The following is a 14618-nucleotide window of genomic DNA, read 5'->3' as shown; positions in this document are numbered from 1 at the left end:
AAGGCTGGTGTCTATCATATTCCTTGCAGTTGTGGCATGTCATATATTGGTCAATCATGATTGTGGAAGACTGGTGTATTGAACATAAGTGTCACACATGCTTACAACAGCCAAGGAAATCCGCTACTGCAGAACATTGCCTCCTTGACACCGATCATCCTATGGAATACAACAACATGGAGATTCTGGCTTACACGTCCAGCTATTGGGATAGTGTTATTAAGGAAGCTGTTGAAATCACACTATCAAGCAACCTTATAAACAGAGGTGGTGGATTTTGTTTAAATGCTGCTTAGAATCTGGCTCTGTCTCATCAAAAAACAGAGGGACAGAATTAGTGCTACCTCACCTGTTGATTAATAGTCACTATCGATATTTCTGATGTTGGTTGTCTTTGGTTGTGTGTTGACTCTACAGTTACTTGTTCTGTGTGTGGTGTCTTCCTCGTTTCTCCTCTGTGAACTGAGGTATTAAATTTCCTTGCTCATTGCTTCCTCCTTGCATTTGTGCCTTGAGAATGGCAGGATGTGCTCCTGTCGAAATATTGGCAGTGGTCGATGACATCACCCGGCAACAAACCCTTAAGTTATTTGAACTGTAAAACTACTCTGCAAGAACAAAGAGAAGCATGACAAGAAAGAAAAGGAACTATATAAATTTCCATCACCTCTCCATGAAGTTCTTGTATATCATATCCACTAGGATTATTCCCAAATGTGTAGGGAAAAAAAACTGAACTTTAATCAATCAGAGGAACAAGTTGGCTTTAGAAGTAAGTATAACACTTGCAAGTTGTGAACAAAAATACAGAACAGAGCAATGAATCAGAATGTTGCATTGTCTCATATTCAAATGTTTTCTGCAAGTTTTTGACTTGAGCTTTAATGCCTTTACCAGTAGACATTTAGAAACAAGCAGTTTTCAACCTATATTAGGAGAAGGGGGAAAATATGTCAATGTAATGGCTTTCACTAGAATTAATCAGGATAGTGAGAAATACAAAATTTAAAGGCAAGTCAGACAAGGAGACAGGAGATTACATATTGCCAAAATGATTCCCAGCAGAATATCAACAATGTAGGAATAGATAGATTGCTACTTGGCGTTAACATGATAGGTTAACCCTTTCATGGGTACATTTTTTGTAGCAACTCAGTGAAGATAATTTTTTTGCTCTCCTATTTTCATTGTGATCAACTGACTATATTTTTTGATAATTTTATTTTTGTGATTTAGGAGCAAAAACTATGGTGGTATATGTATCACCATAGCAACATTGTGAGGTATTAAAAATAGAGTTGTATACTACACTCCTGGAAATTGAAATAAGAACACCGTGAATTCATTGTCCCAGGAAGGGGAAACTTTATTGACACATTCCTGGGGTCAGATACATCACATGATCACACTGACAGAACCACAGGCACATAGACACAGGCAACAGAGCATGCACAATGTCGGCACTAGTACAGTGTATATCCACCTTTCGCAGCAATGCAGGCTGCTATTCTCCCATGGAGACGATCGTAGAGATGCTGGATGTAGTCCTGTGGAACGGCTTGCCATGCCATTTCCACCTGGCGCCTCAGTTGGACCAGCATTCGTGCTGGACGTGCAGACCGCATGAGATGACGCTTATCCAGTCCCAAACATGCTCAATGGGGGACACATCCGGAGATCTTGCTGGCCAGGGTAGTTGACTTACACCTTCTAGAGCACGTTGGGTGGCACGGGATACATGCGGATTTGCATTGTCCTGTTGGAACAGCAAGTTCCTTTGCCGGTCTAGGAATGGTAGAACGATGGGTTTGATGATGGTTTGGATGTACAGTGCACTATTCAGTGTCCCCTCGACGATCACCAGAGGTGTACGGCCAGTGTAGGAGATCTCTCCCCACACCATGATGCCGGGTGTTGGCCCTGTGTGCCTCGGTCGTATGCAGTCCTGATTGTGGCGCTCACCTGCATGGCGCCAAACACGCATACGACCATCATTGGCACCAAGGCAGAAGCGACTCTCATCGCTGAAGACGACACATCTCCATTCGTCCCTCCATTCACGTCTGTCGCGACACCACTGGAGGCGGGCTGCACGATGTTGGGGCGTGAGCGGAAGACGGCCTAACGGTGTGCGGGAACGTAGCCCAGCTTCATGGAGACGGTTGCGAATGGTCCTCGCCGATACCCCAGGAGCAACAGTGTCCCTAATTTGCTGGGAAGTGGCGATGCGGTCGCCCTACGGCACTGCGTAGGATCCTACGGTCTTGGCGTGCATCCGTGGGTCGCTGCGGTCCGGTCCCAGGTCGACGGGCACGTGCACCTTCCGCCGACCACTGGCGACAACATCGATGTACTGTGGAGACCTCACGCCCCACGTGTTGAGCAATTCGGCGGTACGTCCACCCGGCCTCCCGCATGCCCACTATACGCCCTCGCTCAAAGTCCGTCAGCTGCACATACGGTTCACGTCCACGCTGTCGCGGCATGCTACCAGTGTTAAAGACTGCGATGGAGCTCCGTATGCCACAGCAAGCTGGCTGACACTGACGGCGGCGGTGCACAAATGCTACGCAGCTAGCGCCATTGGACGGCCAACTCCGCGGTTCCTGGTGTGTCCGCTGTGCCGTGCGTGTGATCATTGCTTGTACAGCCCTCTCGCAGTGTCCGGAGCAAGTATGGTGGGTCTGACACACCGGTGTCAATGTGTTCTTTTTTCCATTTCCAGGAGTGTATTTTCTGCTTCCCTTTTGTGGACTGTTGTGTGTTGCCATTATACGTAAAAAGACAATGAATAGTGTTAACTGTTTTGTTACTGATATTAAAGTTTACTTACCACACAGTAAAAACAATAAAGTATGAGCTGATACAGGTCACAATAATGTACACTGCAGAAGCAAAGCAATGACTTTCAACAACAGCTGATCCCACAACAAACATAAACTGATTGTTGTGCAAGTTTTCATACACCTGGTGCAGTGTACTACCACAAGATGTCAGGCACAGTGGTGGTAAGACGTATTCCTCACAGCTTTAGGATACCCCTAAGTTGGTGGTAAATATGCTTCCCGAGGACCAAAAATGACAGATTAATTTTGTGGTATGTATACTTCCCAAGCCCCTTCCAGAAACTACTTTGTTGGAAACCATACTTCCCAAGCACCATTACAACACCGCTGCTTGGTGGAATACATACTCCCCATAGTCCTGAAAGCTATATTTTACAACAAACAGAAACTACAGCTGGTGCAGTGGACTGCCACTAAACGCTAGGAGCATACAGAAGTGGTGAAACATATTTCCTTAAACGCTGTAAAGAAACACCCTTAGTGGGAAGTATATTCTCCATGGCCAATGAAAGTGTTAAGCTGCAGACGGGAACAATTGAGACACACTTACACATAAGCTTTCAGCCACAGCCTTCACTGGAAAAATAAAGAGAAATACGCACCATTCATTCACACAAACAAGTGCACCTCGTGCATAGACGACTGCTAACTTCAGCAGCTCAGACCAAAATGTCATTCTGGGCTGTGCTCCTGGAGTTGGTGGTCCTGTGTGCATGAATCATGCTTGCTTGTGTAAATGAATAGTGTGTGTACCTCTTTATTTTTCTGACAAAGGCTGTACCGAGAGCTTATATGTAAGTGTCTCAATTTTGCGTGTCTGAAACTTAATATGTCATCTTTACGGTAAGCAGCAATCTATTTTTTTCCTATATTGTTCATATTCCAACCTGGAGTTTCCATTGTTTTATTCCCAACAGACCTAAATAATGTTTTCAGATCATTAAATTGGAAGTATTGGCAAAGAGAAGTCACACAGTATGTCACTCAAAATTAGTAATAAATTACAAGTTCCTCCACTGCACTTGCACCATTACTCTTTAACTAACATTTAAGTGCTTGACAAGGAGTACATAGAACCACTTTCAGATTAATTCTCTATGGTTTCACTCTCAAATAGCATATGGGGAAAATGAATACCTAACTCTTTGCATGCAAGTTCTGATCTCTCTTATTTTATCATGACAGTTGTTTCTTCGTAGATCTGTGGGAGTCAACAACATTTTTCACGATTTGGAGAAGAAAGCTGGTAGTTGCACTTTATGAAAACATACTGCCACAGCAAAACTACTTTTGGTTTATTGATTGTCATCCCACACTGTTGCCTTACTGAAACATTTGTTCTCTTGTCCCATATGGTTACTCCTTGGCTCTGTCTTAGTGCAATAATTTCATTTGCACTGCCATTAATTATATTTTTCTCTTCCTCTCTGCTGTCACAAATTTGTTTCTCCATACAGTATTTTTGAGCTGGTGATAACACTCCTTATAAAATTAAAGCTCATCCCTTGTTCAATTGATGCATGATCAACTTCTAATTTACACCTTACAGGTGTTTTTGATGTTACCATATTCTTTGATTTTTAGGTGACATTTTCATGTTATGTTGCTTATTAGTTTTATTGAATTGGCAAAGTACATTCAGTAGATAGTCATCATTATTTGCTACCAGTACAGCATCATCAGTGTAATACACAATAGTCAACAATTTATTTGTATTTTATATCCTGGTTTCTTTCTTACAGCATCAATAATGAGGTCTATTACAATATTGAACAGTTGTGGGCTTAATGAGTCTCCTTGTCCAATTCCATTTGCTGTTATAATTTCACATGTCAATCCTTCATTTGTTTTAATTCTTGTTTTCTTACCTGTTGGAATGAATATCTGTGATGTTCACTAAACCCACTGACACACTTCTCACTTAAAGGTTGCACTATGTCCTTTTTCTAATCCCATCAAGAGCTTTTGAAAAGTCAATGAAACACAGCTAGGCTGGATTATCAAACTCTATGGATTTCTCCACTATCTGTCTTTGAGCAAAAATAGCATCTATTGTGTTCCTGTTTTGCCTGAATTCTTGCTGTCCTCCTGCTATTTGTATATTATTCTATGTTCTGTTTATAATTAGTGATGTTAAGAGTCTTTTTTGTGGTACCAAGCATGGTAATTTTCCAGTAATTATCTAATATAGTGAAAGGCCCATATGGAGAGTATGGATGCTGCAAAACTCATTAAAATTTCTAAATGTGAATGATTACAATGGAAATGACTGTCTGGACAACCATTCAAAAGACAGAAAGACAGGTGCTCTAGTACATCAACAGAATGAGACTGACAAAGAGGGTAAAACCTAGTCAGCATCAGCAGAAGAAGAAAATAGCCACCACAACTTGTTTATCATACCCATTACATTCTCTAATTTCACAATAAAACAAAATGGACTACCCTTATCTGATTTTTTCACCACCAATCCTACCTGATAAGGATCCCCTATTGTGAAACAATACTCCAGAAGAGGATGGACAAGCATAGTGCAGGAAGTCTCTTTAGTAAATTAGTTGCACCTTCTAAGTTTTCTGGCAAAACGACACTGTCACTGGTTGACTTTCACAGCAACATTGTTTATGTAATGATCACAATTTAACTTAATTGAATCAACAACTTCAAATTTGTATGACGTATCTTGTAACAGAAATTTAATGGAATTTTTTCAGTAGTGCTTGTGGAGGACTTCACACTTCTTATTCTTTACAGTTGATTGTTATTCTTCAAAAAAAGGAGATAACTTGTCTAATTCATTTTGCAATTTTTTACAATCTTTTAATGACTGTATTAGACAGTAGACAAACAGCATCCGTCACAAACAACCAAGGAGAGCTGCTCAGATTGTCTCCTAAATTGTTCTTATGGTTTAAGAACAGAAGTGGGACTATAACACTTTCCTGGGGAACCTCGGTGTGAATTCTGTGTCATTAAATGATTTCCTGTCAAATACTATGAACTGTGACACAAAATCACAAATACAGTTGCTGAGCTGAGACAATACTTCAATGATGGGCAATTTGAATAGAAGTCATTTGTGAGGCCACATTTTGCAGTTATCGTTCTTGAATCTTTGGTTTACTGTGTCTCAACTTCAATTCCTCTGAGTAGTAAACAATGCAAATTCAACTTGAATTACTGTTATTGTAAAATAAATAATTCATGTTTTTCTCTGGTTGATTACACGTTATGATAGTCAAACACAAACACTGAAAGGAAAAAATAAACACACTTCTTCACCATATCTGTATATTTATACATGTAAAGCACAATATTGTGAATGTTCTTTAGTATTTATTTATTTTGTTGGCCAGCATTTCGCTTACAAGTCTATAATCACACTTTAACTGATTGTTATTGTCATCATCATCATCATCATCATCATCATCATCATCATCATCAAAGAGTGTACAATATTCATATACAACATTGAAAAATATGTTAGTTTAGAGTGATGCACAAACACAGCATAGAAGCCACAAAAGTGCAGTGGTAATGCAATTAACAAGTTTACACTTAAACAGTAAATAAATATTAAGGGATCAAGCCAAAAAAAGCATTAACATTAAGCCTCAAAAACCAAAGCTTACTTAACAACTTAAATGGAGTACATAAACAATCACAATAAAATAAACAAATGCAGGAAAAATGGAGAAACAGGATGACATTCACTATGAGACTTACTGGAACACTGTCAGGATTAAGTGAAGTTTAAAAGAGGGGTAAATACTGAACTGTGTTTGGTCATTTAATATCATAGCAGGACTGTGTGACAGATATTTGTTGATTTTCAGGGCTTCATTTGGTAAGCAGAGGGCATGGGCCTATGGCTGGTAGCTGTGGCTTACACTCAGTGTTGTAATGGCAGCCGGAACGGTCGCGGGGTTGTAGTGATGGAAACGTGGCAGGACCCGCAGAGCGACCCGCAAACAACAACACAATGAGAGAAGAAGGACACAACCAACGAAGGACCTTGTGACACAACAAGAACAGACAACAGAGTCACGAACCAAACAAGACAACCACGTCCACACGTAAAGCAACATGAAAGTCAATACGCTGTCCAATGCGTGGTGAAATGTCCTGAGATGCACGTGAGGTTAGACTGGCAGGCTGAGCAACAGGCAGGCGCTTAAGTACTTGATTGGAGATGCTGCTATTGGCCGCTGCAACCACGTGTTATGCTGGGGTGCCCTCACTTTAAGTGCAGGCCATAGGGCGTGCGCCGCCACGGCTTATGGCGCGATGGTACAGAGACCTCTACGAGTCTTTGACATCCATGACGTCTGGCGGGGATTCAAATTCTGCAGCGCACGGTACCAGATTCAGCACACGCTCAGCATATCTGCAGTCAAAATTCTGCAACCTCCAGCTGCATTCATGTTCAGCCAATTGATTAGTTCTGTCTTTACCTGAGTGATCAATATAACATTTGTCAAAATTGGGAAATGTAACTTTATTTTTTTGTATAACCCATGGTTGGATAGTAATTGGGTCTCTTCTTTATTATTAAAAATGCACTGGGCTGCACAATTGCATTGTTTCAGCTACACTTTGTGGTACCTGTTCTAAGTATGGAATTGTAAACTCAAATCCTGCAACTACAGGATTTTGTACTATGTGAGGCACATCTCAGCCCAGTATAGTTTCAATGGTAAAGATAAGATCCATTTCCAGCTAACAGTTGGGTACACAAAATTACTTGTCCTAATTGTCACAAGTGTACTGGTCATTCAGGCAGACAAAGCAGCTAGGTTGGCTGAACATGAATGCAACTGGAGGTTGCAGAATTTTGAAAAAGTTTTCTAGAGACCGCTACTATTCACAAATTTTTGTCAATTTACTTAAATTATTTACTAAAACAACAGGTTTTGAGGCACAAACCTCATCTCCAGGCTACAGTGGCAATACAAAAATGTTTAACAGAAGTACACATATTTATTAAAGTTGCTCTTCACAGTTTTGGCATCTGCTGTGGCTATTCTGCAGAGAAAAAGAATTATAACCTAATATGAAGGAATATTTACTTTGTTTGTGAGCCATGGCAGTGTTGTGCTGACTTTGGACACACTGACTGCCTGGTGGCATGGTTGGAGATGTGAGTGCCACACTGATTCACCCAGTTTATCACTGTTTGCAAATGAGGAAAAGCCAGGACCTGTGCCATGGTTGGCGAGCTGGTGCTTATACACAGCAGCAGCAGGTATAGACTGAGGGGTGAGTCTGTAAGCATGGTGGCCATTGGAGTCTCTTACTTTATTTGGAGCCGTATGCATGATGGATCCACTGCACCTGATTTCTTGGTTTTGAAGAGATAGTGCACCAGCAATTTGCCTTCTGGGACACTCTCGCCGGGTACAGTGACAGCTGGAATAGTGCTTTGAACTATGGTGTATGGAATACTAGAGAAGTTATGGTGCGTATTGTATTTATTCCCCGAGTAAACCTCACCTGTGGAGTTTGAAAGATGAGGTTTCTTTGCAACTACTGTAACCTATTTGGAGTCATGAGTGTAACTTTGATGATTTGTTTAGTGATTTTTATTTATGTGTGTATAACAAGTGTTGTACGTGCAGTTGATCTGTTAGAACCTCCAAGCTAGTCTCGGGTTACATGAATGTTTATTTAGACAGGCCACTGACTGAAGTGGTATATTTGTTTCGAACTGTGGGGGTTAAGGTGACTTCAGTCTATTTATTGTGATAAACAGTAGCTATTTCAATTATTGTTTTTTCTGTTTCAGATTTGCTTGTGTAAGTGAAGTTAATTGTTTAAATTGATATTTCTCTTGTCTTAAAGACTGCTTCTGTTAGAGAAACTTGCTGTTCATTACTATAAATCAGGTGCAAGAGAAGATTGTAAATTTGATCATCATTCTGATTGCTTGTATACTGGGAAATTAATTTGCAATTTCTTAAGGAAAATTTTGTTTTAAGTCATCATTTTTTCTCTTGGTGTTTGAAAATTGTGTCAGATCCACAGGGTGACGGATTCAAGAGGGTGATTTGGATTACCCTACCTCAGGAAGGAACATCTCCAATATGAGTTGAGAGTTAGAAATATAACTGCTGAAGACACCCAATTGTATAGAGCGCGTAGAGCGCACCACTATTCGTCACATGATACCAATGGTATGCCTATCTTTGGAATGTGTCGTCATTCTCAATTAAGAGTAATTGATTGTCATTCAGCTGGCGCAATGTCAACATCCATGTTTTGTCCAACCTTAAAACTTCATCTTTTCCATGAAAATTATTGTGGTGTATGTAAATCGCTATTGCTTCTCCATACATGCGCACATGATAATGCGATGTTCATTCTTGTCTCATTAAATTTAATTTCATGTTTCCCACCTCAAAAACATGCTCAGCCGATTTTTCAATGTGTCCTAAGAGACAGTTTCTTTTATGTTTGGCTAAGCGGGTGTTTACACTTCCTTTCCGTTGTTCCAATATATACTTGTCCACAACTGCATCGAATTTTGTATACCCCAGGTGTTGCTAGGGGGTATCTGGCATCTTTTACAGTTCTTAAATATTCCTTAATCTTCTTGGTGGGTCTGAAGATTGTTTTGATCTCATACCTGGTCAGAACTTTCTCTATGCGGTCCGTGACTTTATTAATGAATGTTAGGAAAACCTTTCCAGTAGGTGACCATTGTTGCTGTTGACTTCTGGTTTCTTTTCTTCTTTGATGGAGGGCTTGATCAATTTCCTTGCTGGTATATCCATTTTTCATGAAGACTGGCCGTAAGCAATTTAATTCATCTTGCAAGTAACCTGGGTTTCAGATTTTGTTGGCTCTGTTCTCCAAGGTTTCATGACACCTCTTTTTTGCCTAGGATGATGGTTTGATTCCTTGTGGAGATACCGATCCATGTGAGTGTTCTTTCTATATACCTTGTGGCCCAGTGTCCCATTCGCCCGTTTACTTACTGACACATAAGGGAAATTGAGTTGACCATTGCTCTCTTTCTCCATCGTAAACTGTATCTTTGGGTTAATACTGTTCAGATCCACCAAGAAGACATCCAGCTCTTCTTCACCATGAGTCCACACTACAAATGTGTCATCAAAATAGTGGTCCCATTTAGCTGGCTTTTTTGTGGCAGTCTGCTGCGCTCACTATTCGAAGATCTCCATAAATAAATTGGCAACAGCTGGGATGAGAGGGCTTCCCATCGCCACCCTCTCGATCGGTTCATAAAACTTGTTGTTGTACTGGAAATAAGTTGTTGGCAGGCAGTGTTTAAAGCCACTATGCCAGTCGGAAAAATATCTGAAATATGAAATAGTTTTGTTTACAGCCAGAATGGCAAACAATGACACTACATCAAAGTTCACAAGATTATCACTTGGGCTGACATTAATCTCCCTCTGTTTTTCAATAAAATACGCTGAGTTTTTAATGCAACTGCTCATTCTGTCAATGTATGGTTGCAGCAAGCAGGTGAGATATCTGGCCACCTCTTGTGTTGGAGATCCTATAGCACTCACAGTCAGTCTCATCACGACCTGTGGTTTATGTACCTATGGGAGTCCATATAGCCTGGGTGGATAAGCTTCCGTTTTGCAGAGTTGTTTTGTATCAGCCAAAGAAAGAGAAGATCCCACTATGTATAAATAGTTCCAGAAGGATCCTACAACCAAAATTTTGAGAAATACGAATCAACTGGTAAAACAATCTTCTCTTTCTTCAGATGATATAAAACAACACTGAAAAATGGAAGCTTATCCACCCAGACTATATGGACTTCCCAACGTACATAAACCACAGGTCCCAATGTGACCAACTGTGAGTGGTATAGGATCTCCAACACAAGAGGTGGCCAGATATCTCGCCTGCTAGCTGCAAGCATACATTGGCAGAATGGACAGTTACATTAAAAACGCGGTGCATTTTATTGAAAAATGGAGGGAGATTAACGTCAGCCCAAGTGATATTCTTGTGAGCTTCGATGTAGTGTCATTGTTTACCATGGAGGCTGTAAAGGAAGCTATATCATTTGTAGCAGATATTTTTCTGACTGACATAGTGGCTTTATTTAAACACTGCCTGCCGACAACTTATTTCCAGTACAACAATGAGTTTTATGAACAGATCTACGGGGTGGGGATGGGAAACCCTTTCAGCCCAGATGTTGCCAATTTACTTATGGAGATCTTCGAACAATGAGGGCTGCAGACTGCCATAAAAAAGCGAGCTAAATGGTACTGCTATGTTGATGACACATTTGTAGTGTGGACTCATGATGAAGAAGAGCTGGATGTCTTCTTGGTGGATCTGAACAGTATTAACCCAAAGATACAGTTTACGATGGAGAAAGAGAGCAATGGTCAACTCAATTTCCCTTATGTGTCAGTAAATAAACGGGTGAATGGGACACTGGGCCACAAGGTATATAGAAAGAACACTCACATGGATCAGTACCTCCACAAGGAATCAAATCATCATCCTAGGCAAAAAAGAGGTGTCATGAAACCTTGGAGAACAGAGCCAACAAAATCTGAAACCCAGGTTACTTGCAAGATAAATTAAATTGCTTACGGTCAGTCTTCATGAAAAATGGATATACCAGCAAGGAAATTGATCAAGCCCTCCATCAAAGAAGAAAAGAAACCAGAAGTCAACAGCAACAACGGTCACCTACTGGAAACGTTTTCCTAACATTCATTAATAAAGTCACGGACCGTATCGAGAAAGTTCTGGCCAGGTATGGGATCGAAACAATCTTCAGACCCACCAAGAAGATTAAGGAATATTTAAGAACTGTAAAAGATGCCAGATACCCCCTAGCAACACCTGGGGTATACAAAATTCGATGCAGTTGTGGACAAGTATATATTGGAACAACGGAAAGGAAGTGTAAACACCCGCTTAGCCAAACATAAAAGAAACTGTCTCTTAGGACACATCGAAAAATTGGCTGTAGCTGAGCATGTTTTACGAGATGGGAACCGTGAAATAAAATTTAATGAGACAAGTGTTCTAGCATGAACATCGCATCATCATGCTTGCATGTATAGAGAAGCAATAGAGTTTCACAAACTCTATAATAATTTTAATAGAAAAGGGGAAGTTTTAAGGTTGGACAAAATATGGATGTCAACGTTGTGCCAGCTGAATGACTATCGATTACTCTTAATCAGGAATGATGACACATTCCATAGATAGGCGTACTGTCGGCATCATGTGATGAATGATGGTGTCCTCTATGTGCTCTATAAATGGGCTGGAGCCTCAGTGGGAGTAGCCAGACAACCTCAGAAGATGCCTTGTGCACATGGAAATGAAACTTTAGGTGGAAATTTTATACATCAACCATGGGCTTTCAGCCTGGAAGTTTCAACTGAAGAACATATTCGCAGTTTCAGACACCATGAAACAAACAAATTAGCTATACCTATGCATACAGATGAAACAGGACACAATGTTGCAATAGATAACTACCTTAAAGCACTGAAAACTTATGAGATGAGCTGGCAAATGGGGACATCTTGGAGGAAATATAAATACTCATGCAAAGCCAAATGTGAAAAACCGCGTCTTAAATGAAATAACAGATTTCAAAAACTCACTTTCTTCACCAACTTCAATAGAAAGTATGTAATAACTATGATGATTATGTGTTTCAATAGTAATAATATCTTTGTAATTCATTACATAATTTTTATACTGCCATTAACATCAAATTGTCAAATTCTCTCTCATTGTCATATATTTTGTTGAGCAACATCAGAATTTTGTCAGCAAAATGTGCAAAAGACATTGCAAGGTTCAACACAATGACAGTTAAATCAAAATATGCATTGTCTGATTGCATCTTGTATCACTGCATAGTAGAGTAATTGTAATGACCTGTTTTTGGTGTCCTTTGTCAGATTATAAACAGTGGTTAACAAGATCCAAGGGTCCATAGTACTGTATGTAACTAATCACACCCAAAGGACCGACTGAACAAAGATGGTCATGTCCAAGTCTGTAAAGAACAACTTTTAATATCTATGCATACTTTTGTGAAACGTTTTCGTATTGCCACTGCAGCCTGAACATGAGGTTGTGCCCCAAAACATGTTGCTTTATTAAATAACTTAAGCAAATAAATAAACATTTGTGACTGGTGGCAGTCTCTGAAAAACATTTTCATATTTTTGAAACAATCATGGCCAATTAACAGTCAATGTGGCCTTAAATTGCATAACCATGACTCCATATTTGCTGGACATGCACTGAGTGAGGGCCACAGCTACCAGGTAGTCACAAGTCGTCCACTTGTGAAATGAAGGTTGAAAATTTACTCTATTAGAAGCCTGAGAAATCAAAAGACATCTAGCCCACAGTTCTGATTTGATATTAAATGACTAATACTTCCCCTCTTTTTAAAATTCACTTAAACTGCAAGTTTTCTAGTACTTCCCAAACTGAGTGGCATTATGTCCCTCTGTTTTTTCTGAATTTATTTTACTGTGATTGCCTGTGTACTCCATGTACTCTGTTGTTACAACTGCAAAGCCTATCTTTCACTCGGTTTTTGTAATTTCTTACACATGTAATACCTCTTTATGTTACTCTTCAGTACTTGTCATGCAATAATTATAGTTTATTGGTATTGTTAATTTAATTTCAATTGGTAACTGAGTACTCATTTTTTAGTTTAATATTAATCCTTTTTTGGTTTGATACCTTTATGTATATTTATCATTTAACTGTCAAGATTTTTAATTGCATTACTCTGCACAGTCAAATGTGATTTTCACTCTGTGTTTGCACCTCACTGTTGATGTGTAACATTTTTCAATTTTTTTCACTAATATGGATGACAATAGTCAGTTAAAAAAGTCTGTTGATGGCCTCGTAAACTGAAAACTTGTTAACAAAATAAATTAATACTGTGGAACATACACAATATTGTGCTTTTCATGTATGATTATGAAGTTATTCTACCAAGAAGCAATGGAAGAAATCTGTTAACATACCTGTATATGCTGCACACCCTCCTGTTGCATCTGACGTGCCATTTTGTGGACAAAGTGGCTAGTCTTGTTGTACATTGTGGAATTCTGGAACATCAACAATACACATCTTTGGAATTCTGTTGTGGTATGGATCATTCCTGTCTCAGTGTTCTTCTTTATCATCAAGAGATCCATCGGCCTATCATGAAAATGAGTTGAAAGTATCAAATTTAGCTTGAAGGTTAAGCAACATTAATAACATTTGGACTAGAATAGATCTATAAGTCGTACAAATTTGTAATATGAGATATGAAATATCGTCTGTAGGTATCAGTGTTTATTTTATCTGTGTGAATCTGAATATATTTAATCAATATAGACATTCAAACATCATTACAATGCATATTTTCCATGGATGGAGAAAAAAAAAAGCAAAAACTGAAAGTGACTTTCTCTCAATAATTCATCAATACTTGTGAAAAATAAATAAATAAATAAAAGACTAAACTAAAATACTGTAAAACTTCAAATCGTATTGTGTAGATTCTCTCAAATAAGTGCTACTCTGCCATTTTTAGCTGTAAACTTGACCTGTTTGAGTAACAACATCGTAAATTCAGAAAGAGGCAATAAAAGTTGTTTGTCTTCATGTTGCAAAAATCAAGTGTCATTTCAACATGTAAAGTACTACACACCACATGCTCTAAAATTAGTTCAATACTATTCATAATTCATTCTCAACCCCCAGAAAATGTTCACCACAGGCCCAATGTTA

At 39.4% G+C, this 14618-nt stretch overlaps 2 protein-coding genes across 11 annotated transcripts in view; one reads left to right on the top strand and one right to left on the bottom strand.

Moving 5' to 3' along the window:
- The window catches only part of LOC126356142 (bromodomain-containing protein 8), a 482606-nt gene that overhangs the window by 62762 nt on the left and 405226 nt on the right, over positions 1 to 14618 (bottom strand). Inside the window, exon 16 of one of the 10 annotated variants that reach the window (XM_050006876.1) lies at positions 13841 to 14042. The exons of the other annotated variants lie outside the window; for them this stretch is intronic. Coding sequence (XP_049862833.1) covers positions 13856 to 14042 — 187 coding nt within the window. The 3' untranslated portion in view covers positions 13841 to 13855. Of the gene's footprint in view, positions 1 to 13840; positions 14043 to 14618 lie in introns of those variants that run through there. 10 annotated transcript variants of the gene reach the window in all.
- LOC126356145 (retinol dehydrogenase 14-like) overlaps positions 1 to 14618 on the top strand; it is a 262668-nt gene that overhangs the window by 124730 nt on the left and 123320 nt on the right. The gene's annotated exons all lie outside the window — the stretch shown is intronic.

This window comes from Schistocerca gregaria, chromosome 3, assembly GCF_023897955.1.
Source record: "Schistocerca gregaria isolate iqSchGreg1 chromosome 3, iqSchGreg1.2, whole genome shotgun sequence".
In the NCBI taxonomy this organism is placed as follows: Eukaryota; Metazoa; Arthropoda; class Insecta; order Orthoptera; family Acrididae; genus Schistocerca; species Schistocerca gregaria.
Note: the sequence above shows the minus strand (reverse complement) of the source record. Positions and strands in the feature narration are given on the sequence as shown.